This window comes from Delphinus delphis, chromosome 2 (assembly GCF_949987515.2).
Source record: "Delphinus delphis chromosome 2, mDelDel1.2, whole genome shotgun sequence".
NCBI classification, from domain to species: domain Eukaryota; kingdom Metazoa; phylum Chordata; class Mammalia; order Artiodactyla; family Delphinidae; genus Delphinus; species Delphinus delphis.
Window position 1 is genome coordinate 160,683,274 of NC_082684.1, and position 19,684 is coordinate 160,702,957.

Genomic DNA, 19,684 nt, shown 5'->3' on the forward strand with positions numbered 1-19,684 from the left:
TCTTTCCCCCCAACACCTGTGATGCATCTTTGAGCTTCCTCATCACCTTGGCGGTCATGGTTCTTCAGAGTGAGGCTGACAGTGCAAAGAACCGCAGGAGGACTGCTGAAGAACCATAGACGCCAGTCTTCAGGAGCCAGAGACACCTATCTCACGTGTTCTCAGAAAAGCTGACACGTGGTTTCTTCTCAGTCAGTCAAAAACCTCCCCAAGCATTTACCGTGTGATGGTTCCTGTGTTAGGTGCTGGGAGACAAGGATGAGCGGGACACAGTCTCTCTCCAGGGGTTTGCAGTCAAGATGGAGTGATAGCCAAGAACTCACACTATTATAATTGTGATAAATGCCGACATCCCTGTATCATAGGTGTTCTGTGAGCTGATAGAGGAGGGATTGTCTGAATTAGGTAACTGAAGTTGGCTTGTTGTAGAAGATGATTTTAATTGTGATGACAGCTTATAAAGGGAGCTACATCCGCTCAATGGTGGCTGCAAGGGCAAATTAAGCAATGCAGTATAGCAGAAAGGAAGAAATTAATCAGGACTTGTGAAGAAATTGCACATATTATCCAGTGGGAATACAAGAATACATATTCATGGGATGTAAGTTGAAATTTCCAAGAATAACTTTCTTTGTACAAAATTCCTATCATACTTGGGCCCTCTCAGTTTGGGAGATGTAACTAATTGAATAACACTTACTGAATACTTATTTTCCTAAAAGTGACACATGCATGTCAGTATTGCTTTCTGATTTCAATTTCTAAGTCAGAAAGTCTCAGGGAACAGTGCAGAATGGGAATTAAACATCATAAAGAGAAGAAACTCAATGCTGAACATCTCGAGTATCAAATATAATTCAGGAAAATTGGAAGAGTGTGAAGTCAATGTTAGAGAAATTTTTAAAGCTACTTAGGTATTATTATGGCCTGAGGTATAATGAAGTTTTTTGTATAAAAATCCTGCTGGACCAATTTAAAAAGGCTATTTTCTAGAGTAGGTTGAATGTTGTTCCCCGATTGGGGACATTAGTGACCGTTGGCTTGTGGCTGCCGTTCCCCCAGCCACTGTCTTGGATGGTAGAAACAGAGACAAAATAAATGCATGGGAGAGACTGTGCTGTCTCCCCCCTCCCCCCTTTTTATTTAAGATTTTGTTTTGATATGGACCATTTTTAAAGTCTCTATTAAATATGTTACAATATTGCTTCTGGCTTTTTTTTTTTTCTTTTTTAGTTTTTGGGTGTGAGGTATGTGGGATCTTAGCTCCCCAACCAGGGATCGAACCCACACCCCCTGCATTGGAAGGCGAAGTCTTAACCACTGGACTGCTAGGGAAGTCCCTGTGCTGTCTCCCCTTGATGCTCTGTTTTTCTCTAGTCATCATCTTGTATTTTATTCAAAAATATAAAGTTAACTGATCCCCACCCAGAACTCTTTATTCACAGTTTTGTTACCTTGAAATTGATTTTCACTTCACACATGTAATTTCATTTCCTCCTGATTTAAATGTCAAACATAACCTCCTTATTTAAATCACAAGTGCTACTGTTTTCAGGAAAGCTATGCCAAGTAATTGTCATTTCCTTTGGCAGAAAAACCATGTTTCATGTTATATTTTTTTATATTTCTAGGACCTAGCCCAACGGTATTGCTCACTGAAGCTTACTGTGATGATCCCTATTAGCTCTGCATTGCTGTACTAGAAACAGAACAATAAGAATGTATCCTGCCTTGATGTTAATGAGTTTTCCTGAGCCTTTCTAATTACTTAGGAATACGATTATGTTATAATGTTAAGTATTTAGAAAGCAAAATATAAAAGTATATTCTGAAATAGGGGCTGGGCTTATGAAATAAGGTTTTGTATTTAGTTTTAAGGGATGTAAGGTCTAATTGAGAAATATGTATATAAAAAGATCTATACTATGTGTCTAAAGAAGTCAGTGCACATGTGCCGTAGGGTTTAGAGGAAGGAGGGCTACTGACTATTGGATGTTATGAAGCAGTAGAACTTGATCTGTTCTTTAAAGGAAATATAGGACTTACGCTAGTGATATTCCGGAAAGATAGTCTTTCTAGGAAGAGAACATATGAAGGGAAGATGCTCCATACAAATTTGTGTGATTTGCTGAGAAATAATGAGTCAATGATTTGAAACCGAGTGTATTGGAAGATAACACTGGAGAGATGGTTAGAAAGCACTTTGTGAATGGCCTCTGAGACTTCATTCAGTAAATAACAGAGAAATTGTTGAAGGTTTTCGAGAAATAATCATTGTGTTATTTAAAAAAATAACTATTATTCCTCTACTTGGACTCCCAGTCTAACTTACAGTGAATATTCTTAGTCTTTTCCCCTCTGGGAACACGTATGGCTAAAGCATATTATTCTTAAAAAAGTGCAGCCTGCTTCTCCGAGCCTTTTCTGTAATGGGCCTTTTCCCATTTATGTACATTCTTTATTCTTAGCCCTGTGGCCCTTGGAATTTTCTTTCGCTGTGCTTTTTCTTATGCAAATAGTAATTGTATGTTTGTTTATTTTATTAAGCAAGTGTTTTGTTGTTGTTGTTGTCTGTTTGTTTTTAAAGATCTGGTGTCTCCTAGGCACCACTCTTGGTTCTAGGCAAACTCTCTGTAAAGGGTCAGATAGTTAATATTTTGGGCACTGTGGGCCACCAAGTTTCTGCTGCAAGTATTCAATTCTGTCATTGTAGCGTGAAAGCGGCCATAGACATGGATAACCCAACAAGCCTGGCTGTATTCCAGAAAAGCTTCATTTGCAAAAACACGTGGCAGGTCAGAGTTTGGCTCATGGCCGGTAATTTGCCAGCCCTGCTCTAGAGAAGCAGACAAATAAAAAATGCCTGCCATCATGGAGTTTACATTCTATTATTTTTCATATCTAAAATTCCTTCTTCTATGTTTCCTATTCATATTGTTTTGGGGGCCAGAGTCCAGAATTTTATTTCCACCTACTTGGTTGATGAGAAAGCCTCTTTATTGTAACCGTATATTATTTCCCATCATTGCACCCTACTAATTCCAACAAATTCCCAGGAGGAAGGGAAATAGAAAAAAATCAACCGCATTTAACATCCTCCAGTTAGTAATAGGCACCCACAGATTACTTCTTCCCAATATCTGATTGTCAACCATGAGACCTGAGGAAAAATCTAAAGTCTTTTAATTAGGAAAACAGTCCTTGGTAAGAAGGAGTGTGTATGTGTGTGGGTCTGCGTGTTTTAAGCTTTCTGCTGCTGCCTCCTGCTGCCAACTGCCTTACTTATTAATTGCTCTCAACTTTCTTCTTACAGATATGCCATCGTTTGATTTGTCTGATTAATTTTGAGTTGTATCCCAAATGATTTTTTTCAGCCATTTATCTTCAGTTTGATAAGAGTATCAGGTGAAGGGTCAATACCAAACCTTTCGATTGCCATATTGTTTCTTTTCATGACTTTTTTCCTGGACTTATTTTCTTACTTGTATTACTATCCATAAATTCTGCCACGTAAAGCTAAAAAAAGTCACATCCCCAGAAGAATATTTTAAATGTTTAGGTTTTGGAGTTGAAATAAAAGTGACCCTGTTGGAAAATATATATTCCTGTGATCAGATTAATATAGAAAAGGAGTGAAATATAAATGTTTGTTTTCTGTATTGTAGATGCACATATTGAACAATTTTCCTCTCAAATAAAAACTGAAGTGTTTATAAAGTTTTTAACTATTCTGTATACAAGAGTAGTTAGCAGACATCTTTGGAAGGTCTTAAGAAAAAGCATACTCCTCTACTTAATGATTCAGTGAAAATCTGTGAACTTGGCTACTCTGATTAATATTTACATGGGTTATAAATAATGTTAGTTATAACTCTTAGCTCATCTAACCTTTATTTTATTATCTTTTGCTCTATAACATCAAAAACAGACAGTTCATCTTTTTCCAGGATTTCCAGTTAGCTGTGCTGTCTTCCCTCTTTGCGGCAGTCAGTGACAGCCTGGACCACATGCTGAGTCTTCATGTTATTGGCAGAGGGGTTGTTAGGAATCACCCGGGTTTTGAGGCCAGAGATGCCTGGGACAGAATCTGGCTCTGTCTTTTTAGGAAGTGTGGTCTGGGCAAGTGAGCTTCACTTAGCCTCGGTCTTCGCGTCTGAGGGCTGGGACACTCCTGTGACTTTGTCTGGTGAAAATATGAAAATACATGTACTTATAAAATACATGTAAAATACTTTGAATGAGGTACGTGGCAGTGGCAGCTAAGAAGAATGCTCACCTTCCACTTAGGTTCCTGTGATGTGCCGTTAAAATTTCCTCCAAATGCTGGGAGTTCTGGTTGTGTAGGCAAGTGCTGATGAGTCTTTGTAACAGTAGAAAATGATCTCTTCTATCATGAATGTGAGATGAGAATTTACTCTTATATCATAAATTTGAGAATCCCAGTACACAGTTAGTTAGTTGGGTGTATCTGTTAATAAAGAATTACAGCCAGTTTGAATTTCATGGAAACGACTCAGGTGTTAAGAAGAGATTTATCCAAGGCTTGTATACCGTATTTCAGTTCACTGTAGAGGTTTTAAAGTTGACTGTTCATTTTTAAAAGAATAAAAATGCACTTGAACTCTGTGTACTTGATTTTAATTTAAGTATTTTCCAAGAAACACAATTTAACTTTACTGAATCTGTAGCCTTTCGTCTGTAAGTCTTAGGTTGTGCATTCTCAGTTGCAGACTTGCTTTGTTCTAATAAAGGGACATGCTAAATGCATTTGTTTTAGAGAGGAAAGTTGTATTTTACATTTAGATAAATCTTGCTTCTTTAAATGTAGTAGTACGATGCCTATCATTTCTGCCCTAATCTAAGGGAGTTCTCTACTTTTACTTTACCATTTTTGGGTCTACTTTATCTCATCCACTAAAGATTAAAAAAAGAAAATCAGGATGTTATATTAAGTTGGCATTCTGGCTGTGGTTCTGAGGGATAGAATATAGGTCATTGCCAGCCCCCTGTTTAGTACTCAGTGAGGTGAGAGGGTCTTGCTGATGCGAGCCCACTCTGCGCATGCCTTCTCTGCCTTCACTGTATTTGTGGTGTTTATACTCTGTCAGATTTTATTAAGATGAATTATGATCATTTCCATACAGCTGGGTGGCAGTTGTGGGAGTTTACATTATCAAAGCAAAACTCAGACTTGCTCAGCCAATTTAGATGTCAATAAAACATTTGTTACTTATTTTCAGTTTTATCATTGGCTGTAATTTATACTTAGAATTGAAAATGTTAACATGTGTGACTGAGTTTGTTTTAATTAAGTGTATAATTAGGCTAATGAACCTTGTAAAAATGTAGTGGTGCAATCCTTAATATAATCTAAGCAGTTAAATTCCTAATTATGCATCCAAAATCATGTACAGAGATGCCGCCTTTCAATGGCTTGCTCTCTGGGGCTGTATTCTTCTTCTTTGCCCTCTTTGGGGGTTAAGGAACATGGTACAAAAGCCATGATGAAAGACTTCAAAGAAACGTGTGTATTTACTTATTTTTTCTTTTAGGAAAATGATTCAGAAGTGGGATTTGTTCATAGTGGACATAGTATTTTTTTCCCTAAATTTTTGAAAAGGTAGAAGGACCAGGGGAGAGGAGTAGATCTGGGGACGTTTACGATTTACCAGAAGAAATCCCCTCGTTCAGAAAGCATCTTGCCAAGTCGGGTTCACATTAGATTCATGCAGGAGGTGAAGAGGTCTGTCCCCTGTACCCCTGAGCCCTGTAGCCATGGCTTCACAGAGCCGCCCTCCCTGCTATGTTAATAATACACCTGCTCGTTCTCCTGTGCCAGCCAGCACAGCCAGGCTGGTGCTTCTGTCCCTGGACTGTTCCCCACAAGCAGAGCTTCCACCCCTCCCCCAACTCCTCTTCTCCTGCTCCCCTCTCCTATTTTTTGCAAAGTGGCTTCTTCTTCTGATGGAAAGTGGTTGCCCTAGTAAGGAATTCTGGTACTAACTGCCAAGAAGAAAATCCATCGTCCACTCCGGTAGAGCGACGAGCCAAAATGCTCTGACCTTTACGACCTTCAATTATTTTCTCTAATAAGAGTGTTATGGGAACCACAACACCATCGGTACTCATTTCTTTATTCCTTTAGAAGGAATTCTAGTTGCTGGTTGAATTTGCAGTATAGATCCCTAAAATTTGTTTCTAATTGTGCTATCCGAGTCGCCTTTCCCGGGGCGGTGGCGGGTGTGGAGATGTAACTGCTGGCACACACACGTTTTTCAGGAAGATGAAAGTCTCTGTTATTACTTCCCGTTGATTTCCCTTCAGAGGGCCCTCTTCATTCTCAGTCTGGCTGTTATGTTATCAGTTCAATTTTCCTGTAAAGTTTTTTTGATAGTTCATCCCCATTCCTTTTGTAATCACTTTCACCTAGTGAAGCAAATGAGATAATTTTGCAGATTGTACCATTTTCCTTTTAAATTAATCCATTCTTTTGGAGAGGGTGATTCTAATAGTGTGGTCAAGTACTTAGAAATCAGCAGGCTACTAAGTTCTCCTTAATTCAGTCTGTTCCGTTGATTCCCTGATCACTTGCTGTGTCAGTCAGGGTGAAATTCTTCCCCTTCTGCTCCTCTACCCATCCCCCCCAGCCCACCCCCATCAGCTCCCGAGCCTCTAGTGCTGAGAAAGAGGATTCTGAGGTTTTTGCAACTACTTTTACAACGTTGGATTCTAAAACCTCATTTAATAAATGTCTGCAATATTTCCTGTAAATGCGATAGCATATTTGTTTATGATTTGTAACATTTTTACTGTATGTTAGGATTACTCATGCATTTGGCCATATATGAGGGCTTGTATAGAAAGACAAGTCATTCAGTGAATGAAGCATGTCAGGCCTTTTTACTGTGGATTATTATTGTAGAATGATTCCCATGGGAAAAAAAGTAGATTTAAGAAAAGGAAAATGATTACCTAGATGAATATAAATCTATAGACCTATTCATCTGAAAAATATTAATGCCACTTCTGTAGAATTAAATTACAGATTTCCAAGTTATATTATTTAAATTGTCATAGATACTGAAAGGTTCTGTTGGAGATAAATGTATAAATTTGAACAAATGACTGGTACTAGTTACCTGCTAAGTAATTTCCATTAAACATAGTCTGTCTCTCTCCATTTCTCTAAGAATATTCTGTGGACTATTTTGGAATACACAAAACATTTCAGAATACATAAAGGCATAATAATTTTCAGTCACTTTAGATCACAGAAATGTTGTAACCATATTGAGAAATCACTCACGATCTCACCAATTAAAAACTAATTAATTAACTAGAGTGACTCTTGGTAGGGCATATTTTTACTCAGGGGCTGAATACATCAACTTGAAAGAAGCCCTGTTGGTCTGCAGAGGCAGCTTTTAGCAACAGGTGTGGTACCAAGCTGTGGCTCTGTTAAGACTGCCCATGGGTGGCCAAGTCATCTTTGCCTTCCCCTGTGCTCTCACATGGCTGCTTGGATGGCGAAGTGGCCCAGTGTCTTCTTCTGGTTCCACTATTACCAACAACTGTGATTTAATTTGATTTCTCTAATTATTTTGTCCCATTCAACAGAGTCATAGGTATATCTTAATGATAGGATGCTTTTGATAGAACACTTTGTTCAGTCGCCCATAGAGACAAATGAACAGTAGGGAAGCTTGGGGAGATAGATTGTGGGCTTGGTGACATTTAAATGGTCACTTAATTATTGGTGTGGCACATTAAGAGATTGCTTCCTGTCAAGTAGGAGCTCAGACAGTTAAGTTGCTCATGCTGCTGTGTCAGTGTACTTTTTCTTGTCTTTGGGCTGAGAGAATTTTTATATTTATTTATCAGTGGTTCCAATATACGGTGGCAAGTAACTGAAAATAACCTACATCATATTTTTTTCTTTAGTCACCAAGCTTCTTAGACTCTTACACTAGTAGATGCTAATCCCCAAATAGTAACATGACAAAAGGCAATTTAAATGTTAGCTCCTCTTACTCTTGTAGGTAGGTATGCTTAACCATAGTAAGACACCATGCCTGTTTATTATATTTAATAATAAAGATTAGAATGAAGTTAAGCAGTGACTCAGTAAATGTTTATGAAAGAAAGAAGGTTAAACTGCAAAATAACAAGCAAAAAAAAAAGGACCTTTGCTTTAATTCAATTCATTTCAGCTCAGTCCTATATTTGGTATAAGTGACACAGTCATGAAAAAAAGGATCCGAATCTGGATTTTATTTCACTTATTCTATTTTGCAAAAAGCTTATTAGAAATAGGAGGCTTGTTTGCTTCAGCTAAACTCAAGCACCCATTCATTCAGTTGTCATTTGTCAAGACCTTACTATGAGCTGAGTGCTGGAGCACGTATTGCTGAGTCCCACCTTTCCCACCTTCCAGGAGCTCACAGTGCAACAGTAGAGATAAGGTGTGTGTACAAGTAACAGTAGCAGGGGAGCGAGATCAACAACAACGATTACTGCAAAGGTTTAAAAGAAGAAGGACTCTATCTATTGGAGTATCTTCCTACTGGAAAGCATATACAGGGTACTGCAAATTGTACTCCATTGGAAAATACAGACAGGCGATTGGAAATGATGGTATCTTCAACTTTAATTTATTCAGGATTCTAAATGCTGGCTTCTTTTTTTTTTTTGGCCGCATTGTGCGGCGTGTGGGATCTTAGTTCCCTGACCAGGGGTTGAACCCGAACCTTCTGCATTGGAAGCACAGAGTCTTAACCGCTGGACCGCCAGGGAAGTCCCCTAAATGCTAGTTTCTGTATGGGCATTTTTTTTTTTTTGTCTCTAAATATTAGGATTATGAAAGAAAATGCAAGCTTGGGACAAGCCAAAAATAAGTTCATAAAAATTTTAACATGATCATAATACAGATTATATGCTAACCGTCAATTAAGTCAGAGCATCAGAACTAGGTGGAGATTCCTATTTCTTATCAAGCTGTGTTCATATATAGTGTTTGTTATTTGTCCCAGGGTATAAAGAATGTCCATCCTGTCCGTCAAGGAGTTAGTGCTCTAGACCAAGTACATTTGTGATATTTTTTTTTTTTTTTTTCTCCATCTTGGTCTCTAAAAGTTCATTTGGGCTTTTCTTTCGACTTGAAATTTGAGTCCACATGGAGGGGTGAATGGTGACGGGCATTATTGGAACCTGTCGCCGGCTTTCTGTTTTCTTCTGATGGGAATAATGGCAACAACTTACTTACTTTTGGGAGACCTAAGAAGTTTTGAAATTCAGAACATGAGGCATTACCAAATTCAGATGCCAAGAATGGAAACTCTTCTGTTTTGGGAATCTTCCCCAATTTTCCGTCTCATGTACAGGTTAGCCTCTCCTTGTTACCTTTCCTTTCATGGAAAGGTGGGGCTGCCATCAGCACTGTACCAGCTAGCTTAAAACAGAAATCTGCCAGAGCTGCTCGCAGCCCATGCTCGTCCATGCTGCCCACCGCCACGGCCAGGAGCCATGGGGCCAGCTCTGCCGGGAGCATTTTTAAGCATAGAGAGAAGGGTACGATTTGTTGCAGAAGCATAACACTGACACGCCAGAAACGATTGCCTATATTTATTGAAAGGATCCCTTTCTACACACCATTTATAGTGTTGTGATTTCTGTGTTGGCGTTATTTTTAAATGTCTGAATAGCAATTTAAGGCACCCCTTTATTAGGCAGTCTTTGTAAGTATAACCCCGCCATTAAAGCAGTAGGGCATTGTGCACGGTGGAAATATTACATGTGTAATGATTTGCATTCTTAATGTTCCAGAACCCTGGGGTTATTAGTAAAACGATTGGAGAAAGGTGGTAAAGCTGAACAAGAAAACCTTTTTCATGAGAATGATTGCATTGTCAGGATTAATGATGGCGACCTTCGAAATAGAAGATTTGAACAGTAAGTGTGTGCTGCCTCATTGCTGCACTTTCCCTGCATCAGGCGTGACAGAGTGCGGGCGATTGGGGTACCTCAGACCATATGTCTGTGGTCTCTGCCTTCATGCTGGAGAGGAGTATTTTCTGCCATTATCTAGCTTTTAAAAATTTCATCAAACTCCAGGTAATCACTGTCATTAGACTATGTTTCCAAACGCCCTCTGACTGACGCAGCACTTCTTAAAATATTATGGGCCCGATTTAGGCTTTACGGTTTGGCCACCTCCTCGCCTTTTGGAAAATCCATCAGGTTGCTAGTTTTTATTATACTTTTAACTCACACGTCCAACTTTGTCACATATAATGTGGCAAATAGGAAGACAAAGCTCCTTGGACCTGCAGTGTCCACTCAGATTTTCCTTATCCTGACTCAAGCCCTTACTCCATTAAAAAGATAAAAATTGTCCAGTTCCTATAAAATAAGGCAAAAATGAGCAGAAATCATAAGGACTTGGTTAAAGACCTGCCTAGGGATCCAGATAAGATGGAGTAGCTTCTTGGGCTGGTCTTGGAACAGCACAGTGGCCAACAGCTCTTAACATTTTGAGTTACTGAAGCTGCATTGGCATTCCTGAGATTTTTGCGTGCACAAACTTGAATTAATTTTTCTGATAAGTAATGGATAGTCACTTTCTAAAGTTTTCTAAGTATACTTATAAATATATTTCTTTAAAAACTCGACTGGTCTCCTTGTAAGGAAATACTTTATGACTTTTAAAAGTCGTATTGGATAATGTTGTAGAACGGAGGTTATATTTAATTTCTCTTAATATTGAAATGATAATACCTGTTGTGCTTAAAACTGCAGTATGACTGAATGATTTACAGCGGAGGGTCTTCTGTGGAGGGCATACCAAAATACTGGTATTGTGCCTGTAGTTGTACATAACTTGGTCATTTTTATCTAGAGAATGAGAAATTTATATTTGGAGACACAGCCCTGCTGCTATCAGAGCTTGCAAACCCGATTGATAAATGGCTTATGAGAATTTTGTTTTCAGTTTCAACCAAGTCTGTCCGTCCTTGTTGCTTAATGAGTATACTTAACTAAGCTGGTAACATCTTCGAGTCTGCCAGTCTTCATTTGCTAAGTTTCCATTCTCTCTCAAACCCAGAGCACAACATATGTTTCGCCAAGCCATGCGGACCTCCATCATTTGGTTCCATGTGGTTCCCGCAGCCAATAAAGAGCAGTACGAACAACTGTCCCAAAGCGAGAGGAACAATTACTACTCGAGCCGCTTCAGCCCCGACAGCCAGCATGGGGATCACAGGAGTGTGAACAGTGCAGGGCCGCAGGCTCTGCCGAGGGTGCCCCGGCCGAACCCCCTGCCCGAGCACGCGGACCCTCACCCCCGACTCCTACCTCAGAGTGCACAGCCCTCGGGAAAGCCACCCGCCGCTCCAGGCCCAGCCGTACACCACGTGTTCAGTCCCAGCAGTAGTTACAACACCAAAAAAGTAGGCAAGAAGCTTAACATCCAGCTTAAGAAAGGTATGACCTGTCTTCCTGTTTTTCACAGAATTTAGTTTCAAAATCAACCAACTAACCCAAAGCGTCCTGAGTCTTACCTCATTATTAAGAACTGATACATCTTTTTAAAAAAGCATTTACAGTTGTATATTTTTTTATGCTCTTCAGATTCACTTTGCTGTATAAAAATTAACACGTAGAAGATCAGAGGATAGGCCTTAAACGTTATGTTTCTATGAAAAAAGTAGCAGCTACGACTGCCGTAAAATTTTTGGCAACGAAGGAAATGGGTTTCAGGATGTTACCATCAAACCCAAAGCAACAGGGAGGCTCTGACTGTTTTGAGTGCCCCACTTGATGTCCACATACAGCCCCCCTAGAGGACGTTAGAAGTCCTTCCTCCAGTTCAGCCCGTCCTTTGGTAACGGGAAGGGATTGACTCCTTTGAAGCTGTTGGTGGTTCCCGGTGAAATGCTGAGAAGCAAGGCCACTGGCCCCTTGTCTCCTGCTCTTCCAGAGTATCGCATTCTTCCCTTCCTCAAGGTGACAAGGGGAATCGGAATGGGCCTTGCTAGTACTTTACTACCTGTGCCTTACATCAGTGTGTTTATTTAAGGATCCCCCGCCCTCAGACAGTGCATCCTTGTGTACAGGAGGCATTCAGTTCTGTGCTGGCCTCCCTGATGACTCAGATCAGGCTCCTAGGTTTGGCTTTCTCATTCCCAGTCACCGTCCCCTCCAGGCACTGAGATATACTTTTGCTATTAATCATCTCTTTTAGCTGAGCATTTTTATATATTTTTAAATCATGTCCTTCAAACTGGTGTCATTATAAAGAATATTTCTCCTTTTATGAGCTCAACCAACTCCTACAGTTAGTTGGAAATGAACCAGAGAGGCTGAGCGATTTCCTCAAGTCATGTGGCCACCAGCAGCAGATTCTTACTGGAACCTTTTCCGTGTCCTGACATTGAGACCGTTCTTCTTTCCATTCGGGGTAGAGTTTACAACTCTGTAAACTCTGAGATTCCTATTTCCTTTCTAAATCATACTCTTTCATTGAACTTTATGTGAACCACAAATGCCTTCTTTCTGGTTACTGGCTTTTTAAGCTCCAAATACTTGGTTGACCTGATCAGGAATTGACAACCTCACTCCACTTTTGAAACCCCTTACAGATACAGAATCACATCAGCTTAAACCCCTTTTAGCCCTGTTAATGCATAAGTGAGAGGAATATCAGATTCTCTTTCTTCCTTTATCTACACTCAAATGAAAGGACGTGGTTTTTAAGCAAAAGGATATCAAGAAACACAAAGAGAGTTGTATAAAACATAAAATTCTGCTTGGGATCTTTCAAAAAGGAAGACTATTTTCCATTGTCATAAAGATTTTAGTTCATAAATACCTTTGCCTTTTTACTCTGATATAGGCATATTCATTGTTTAATTACAGTTTTCCATACAATTACTATATGTTAACTCCTTATGATATAATATGAACTTTTTAAATGAAGTGAAATTTTATTTGCCATTAAAAGAATCACTCTTTTGAATACAGAAATCAATAGTTTTATTTTGGTAGCATTTAAAAATATATGATTACATGTTACAGAAGTTAATTTAGAAAGATTATGCTCAATCAACATAAAAATAGAAATAATAGTTTTCTTTTAAACATTTTTCTGACCTTGAGTTATATAACTGATACAGAGCGTCATAGATCTGGCCTGATTTTAATTTATTAACTATGAGAATGTATGGCAAAAGGTGGAAACTGCCTGTGCATTCTGCCAGTACTTACAAATATAAAAAAATAATGTTCACTATAAATAAAAGTGACAAAGACTGCTCATTGTCTGTGATTAGTACTAAATAGAGATGTTTTAATGATTGTATGAGGTTGAACAAGTTTTCATTGTAGTTAACAGGCAATGTTTTTACCAGTTATTATGGTTACATTTAACATTTTTTAATGAAGTACATCAAAAATGTAGGGTTTGTCAGTGTTAAACTTTAAATTCAGTTCAAAGTGAACTGACACGATTTGAATGACAGAAGCTCTTCATAAACTGAGGTCAAAGCTAAGGACTAAGAAAGCCTTTGTCATAATGATTCTTTGGCATAATTTTGGAACTATGTCATATAACATGTCGAAATAGAAGAGCCCCTATGTACCTGCTTCTGTAATTATGATTTCTTAATATTTATTGTCATTTTGGCCTTCTCAAATACCCTGCTCTTTGGTAGAAATTAGCTTTTTAATAAAGTCAGAGGAGAAGGTCAGTGATCTATTTCAGTCAGTGCAAAATGTTTTGTTGGCTTTGCTAAATGAAAATTGATATCTATTTATCTTTCTTTGAAAGGTCATTGCCTGAACTTTTGGCGTACAGATTTAGGGGTTATTGCTGATATTTTAATAGTGTTTTGTTTCATAAAACAATCAGTCTTTGTAGTTCATAGAAATTAATATTGCGAAAGGAGAATAATTTAGAATTCTTCCTTAATAAATGTTATTGCAAGTCATTAGAGTTTCACGAAAGCACAGAAACATATGGAAAAGTCCCAGCAGAATAATTAGGAGAATTTCATATAGACAATATGCCGTTCAAGTCTTCACAGAAGACTTAAGAAATTAACAGCCCAGGCACATTAAAGTGATTTCAGACTTGAAGTAAATGAATGTTTTGTTTGAATTTGAGAATATTTACAGTAGGTTTTTGTTACATGTACTGTGTTTTCATCATTTCTACTTTGTTTCTTCTTTAACCCACATTTTTATTCATGTTTATTTGCCCATATTTGTTCACTTAGAGATTCATACCCTGACTTACAGTTTTTTAGCGAGTGCTGCATCAAATTAATGAGTTCTGTAGATGTTTCACCTTTACACATCTCTTTATTCTTCCTTTATTGAGCAAGTATTTGTCCTCAGGTCATTTTAACTGGAATGGAACCTAATATAGTTTTTAAAAGCTCTGGTAGAAATGAATCATTATTGGAAGCCTTATAAAAATTCTGTTGATTCATTAGAAATTTATCATTATCTTCACATTTTTTCTTGGCTCTTTCTGGCTCACTGCATGTTGGTTTCAGTGACATAACCCTTTTCACTGTATTGAGCTTGTAAGGGTGCCTGTCGAGAAAGCTGCCAAAGAGCCTGGAATTGAAATTATGCACTAGCACAGTCAAGTGTAAACGCCTCAGTACACTCAGTACTCAGTACTCAGTACCTTTAAACATCATATGTTGATCCCCAGATTTGGTAGCTATGAGCTCAGATGGGTCATTTGCCTTTTTTTTTTTTTTTTTTTTTGAGAAATATAAACGGTAGGATTTAGGTGAACTAGAAGAGAACTAGGCGAAGATAATATGGTTCATCCTGTCAGTTTGGGGAGGTTCTTTTATCTGTGTCTAGAAACATTTCTCATTTCATTGTTTCTTTTCCATCTCCCTGGACTTGTTCTCTTCCTTGTCTTCACTGCTTACCCTTCAAATCTGGATACCGTTATTGCACAGTCGTACTTGATACTTGAGATACTATGGGTTTTAACAGGTTTTTGGGGGGGTTTTTTGCATAGAGAAATTGTTTATTTTCATAATCAAATATTTAGACAAATTTAAAAACATTCAGCAGGCATATTTGTATATTATTTTCATCTGTCTGACTAGGTTCCCGTTTTTTCTTAGACTAATGAATTTTGATATATATACCATTTAAACCTTCCATAATTTAGTCTATGTTGAAAAATCTTACAACTTTTAAAGTATTAAATGGGTAGGTCAGTGTGAAAGTTACAAAATGTCAAGTTGAGGTAGAGAATAATAACAGATCCTTCATGTATGATATACTTGTGAAATTCAAGATATCTCATTTTGTTTACCTCTTTTTTTTTTCTGTTATATATTCAGGTACAGAAGGTTTGGGATTCAGCATCACTTCCCGGGATGTGACAATAGGTGGCTCAGCTCCAATTTATGTGAAAAACATCCTCCCACGAGGGGCTGCCATCCAAGATGGCCGACTGAAGGCGGGAGATAGACTCATAGAGGTGAGTGGCTTCAGATGTTCCATGATTCTTGAAAAGTTCCATTTTCAAGGGTCAGAGTCGTTTGAACATTTTCATAAAATATGAAATTAAATTATATAATTTCGCAGAAGTATGCATCCTAAAACATTGTATTTCTGCTTCACTTTTACATTTCTCTGTGTTATTTGATGCAAAATGTCTTTTCATTTAGTTTACTCATAAATTTTTAGTTACTTGGACATTTGGTTTATGAGATAACATAACATTTGTCATTATGTAAGTACAGTGTCTGTTAGGTTATATTTCTGGATGACTTTAAATTTATGTCTGGCAGTATAGAAATGTTATCTCCTCTGGAATCAGAGCAGAGACAAATGAAGTAAATGAAAACAGTGTGTCTTGATGAGAAGAACAAGGAAGTCTGGAAATGTCAGCGTGGAGAATGAATTGAGACATAAAAATCAAATGTCAGGAAAAAAAAGAAATAGTCTTTCAAAATTTCCTTTCTGTACCTCATGGGTTTCATTTGGTTCATTGGTCTTTGAAGCTATCTCTGACATACATAAAGATACATAATTTCTTATGTATGAACTTTGTGTGAATGTTGTGCATGTAGAAATAAAGGAGGGAAAGATGGAGAAAGAGGATACTTTGTTAGTGGTTTTTCTAGTGTTTTCTTTAGAAAACATAGTCTGTATTTTTAGCGGCAGGCACTGTGTTTCATAATTATTAACTAGCATTTAAGTACTAGTGTTAAATATATTGAATGGATAAACAACAAGGTCCTCCTGTACAGCACAGAGAACTATATTCAGTATCCCATGGTAAACCATAATGGAAAAGAATATTTAAACAAAGAATGTATGTGTATGTATGACTGAATCATTTGGCTGTACAGCAGAAATTTATACAACATTGTAAATCAACTATACTTAAATTAAGAAAAAAAACCAAGCACTAATGTTAAAGTAAATTTTTATGACATTATCCTTTTTTCTTAACTGAAAAGTAACGGAGCAAAGGAATAGCTTCCAGATTTTTTCCTGTGTCTACATTTTGGGCCTAGATTCCTTCAATCTTCCTCTTTCCTCTTTGTCTTGTTTGCATGACACCATGTTTTAAAGGGAGAGCGATAGAGACCCAGTAAAAGGGAAGGTTTAAGTACAAATTGTGTTTAGGGCATTGTTTCCAGAAAGGGCCTCTTGTCCTCGGGCTGTAAGTGGGGTACTGTTAGTCCCCGTTTGTAATTGTAGCTTGTTTCATTTAGGAAGTGTATCAGCTTATTTTTGCCTCTAAATCATAAAAAAGCCTGTCCCCTCCCTGCCCCTCTCTCCCTGCAGGGCCCCCGCCCTTCTTCCTTGCTAAAGGTAATCCACTTTATTTTTGTGTCTCCCTTTCATCATGTAATTACTTTACTTGTGACACATCACAGAGGCTTTTGCTTTTCTTTTTGAGGAATGGAAGGGTCTGCGATCTGTATCTCTTCAGGATTAGGCTTTATCTTCTGTAGCTCTCAGGCGTATTTTAAACCTACCTCTCTAGTATCCTTGGTTGTATTTCTACAATATCAGCAGTTCTGTGGGCAAAAAGGTTTTCTGAGTATCTGGATATTTGCAAGCCTATATTTAAATCAAGTATCAAGTGACTAATTTTTAAAAATTATCTGGAAAAGTTCTGCTTTCTTTGAACCTATTATTACTGACCTATTTCCTACAATCCCTTGATAGTAATGCATTGAGCTATATAAGGTTTTCAGTGGGGGAAAGGTTCCAGAACATTAAAACTACAGGAATTTTGATATTACAATTTAAATGATATATTTAATTGCCTTAGACAAATGCTATTTCTGTCTAAAGAGAGTAATATAGAATACTTTGAAAAAGAAATTTCCACTCTCATTCCTGTTAAATATGTAGTGCTTGCTGGTCATATTCTACTTTCTACAAAAAATGATGAGATTCCCCAGGAAGTGGTATTTTCAAATCTCTCTCTCTCTCTTTTTTTTTTTCCCCTGGTAAATTTTTTTTTCTTAAAACATTGAAAAATCTTGAAGTGAAATACTGCAAGCCCTCCAAAAATATTATTTAGTAGAGATTCTTCTTCAGTGTTTGCTTTTTAGGGATTAAAAAGTTATCATCGTAATTTTCTGTAAAATTTCAATGAAAGCTAAAATGTTTTTACCAAAATATTTTTAGTGTGTTTTTACAATCTTCTGCAAGGGTGGCATCTTTTTATTTTGGTGTAAGGAAATCTGTGATGCACAAGGGCATCAAGATATCCCAGTTCAAAGCCAGGAAGTTTTGTGTTAACTTGGCGTTGTAGATATATTTGTATCTCTGGTTACTTGTTAATGCACTAGTGGCTGTGCTTTTGGTTTATTGATAAGACCTGAAGGGTTGACTGCTTCCTGCCTCACCTCTAGGTAACTGGTCTGCATTTCTTTATTAGCCCCAGCAGCCTGCTGGTTATCAGATCAGGGCAGAATGTACCACGCAGTGAACCATGTTCCACGGCAGACATGATCAGTTCTAGAATGTGTGTCTCGTCTCTTGTTATCTGTTTGCCCAGTATCGCAGCTGAAAACTTTTTGTCTGTTTCAGGTAAATGGAGTTGATCTAGCAGGCAAATCCCAGGAGGAAGTTGTTTCGCTGTTGAGAAGCACCAAGATGGAAGGGACCGTGAGCCTTCTGGTCTTTCGCCAAGAAGATGCCTTCCACCCAAGGGAACTGGTGTGTAAATTCAGAGCAGATGAAAGGTTTCTGATGCACATGAGGCAGGGATCCGGGCTAGCGACCTGCTGGCCAGTGTTTATTAAGAGATTTTCCAAGCAGTGTCTGTATTTTATATATCTTTCAGCCTTAGCATAATACAAGCATTCCTTCCTCATATTTCTTCTGTTTTGGAAACAGATATCCACAATGTTGAGTGCAAGAGTATTTGAAAATCAGATTGCAGGGATATTTTCTAGGACAGCAAATGTTTATTACTGAACGCTTTTAGAGGGACTGATTGAATACAGAGATGTCTATTATTCCATAACTGTCACTTCAGAGGCTGTTGTTGAAAGCTTGCCATCTTCTCCACTACATATGACAAATTTTCATATTTCAAGTTTTCATGGTACGTGTAGCTAAGCCAAATAAAGATGCTTGCTTACTGTTGTATGAAAAAGAGGACCTTAATTAAATACTCTTATTGAAAGTAAAAAGACCTGAGTTGCAATAAGCCCCAGGGCCATTAATTCCCAACATAGACATTATTTAGAATGACATAAATGAAATGAAAAGGCATTTGTTTGCAAACTATTTATTTCACTTTTTATACATATGTCAGTGCATCTAAATATTAGATAGGGGTATTTACATAGTATTTGTGTGAACGAAATCTGTATATTAAATCGACACAGTTCTTAATGTTTTTCTGCAAAAAGTGGTAGGTTTCATTTATGTGTAGAAATAATATAATTGGAGGAATCACCTTTATCTTTTGTTTTGGTGTGGTAGGAAACTTGTTTTACTTCAAGTACAAGTGGTATTTTAAATATTTCAAAACAGATTCTAGTTGGGTCATTTTAGGACATTTGACCTGTCTTTCAGATAGCTTTTAGCTTTATCTAAACAATAATGAATCCGTATATACTAGAGCGGTTTTAGGGACGCAGTTCCCAAATTTGTCCGATTGCCCTAATTCTCTTAGGCTAATCCTTCAAGTATGGATGTGTCATGGTTAATAAAAATTTCCTTTTATTATAAAACAGATTTTAGTCTTGGGAATATCCCATCTCTTGGTTACACACACACTGACAATTTACTATGATTTCATGGAAATTTCAGATTGTGATAGGGCTGAAAACTGAACACTTGTGTTTTAAGTAGATTTTGAGAAATGATGAAAACTTCTTTATTTCTATTTAGAAATGTTTAATGCATTACTTCTCAATTTAAATTTGGTTTTCCATTTTCCCCCCACTGTTATCCAATTCTGTGCTTTAAATGCCACCTGATCCTAAATCTGGAGTTGTCTCTATTAAATTGTAAATGAGCAGTTAAAAAAAAAATTTAAAAAAAACACGAAGCTTTCGATGCAGTAAAGCTTTAGTCCTTCCTCAGTGTATCTGAGCCTGGGTGATAGTTGGCATTATTAGGTTGCCAAAGCTTAAACACTGCTCTTACAGCCGTTCCCGAGTTAGTGCCA

At 37.6% G+C, this 19,684-nt stretch overlaps 1 protein-coding gene across 20 annotated transcripts in view; it reads left to right on the forward strand.

The window, feature by feature from the left end:
* PARD3 (par-3 family cell polarity regulator) overlaps positions 1-19,684 on the forward strand; it is a 642,797-nt gene that overhangs the window by 352,461 nt on the left and 270,652 nt on the right. For all 20 annotated transcript variants that reach the window (XM_060006131.1, XM_060006137.1, XM_060006132.1 and 17 more), the window contains 4 exons: positions 9,823-9,948; positions 11,102-11,481; positions 15,372-15,511; positions 18,091-18,219. In XM_060006131.1, the coding sequence (XP_059862114.1) occupies positions 9,823-9,948; positions 11,102-11,481; positions 15,372-15,511; positions 18,091-18,219 (775 nt within the window). The remainder of the gene's footprint in view (positions 1-9,822; positions 9,949-11,101; positions 11,482-15,371; positions 15,512-18,090; positions 18,220-19,684) is intronic.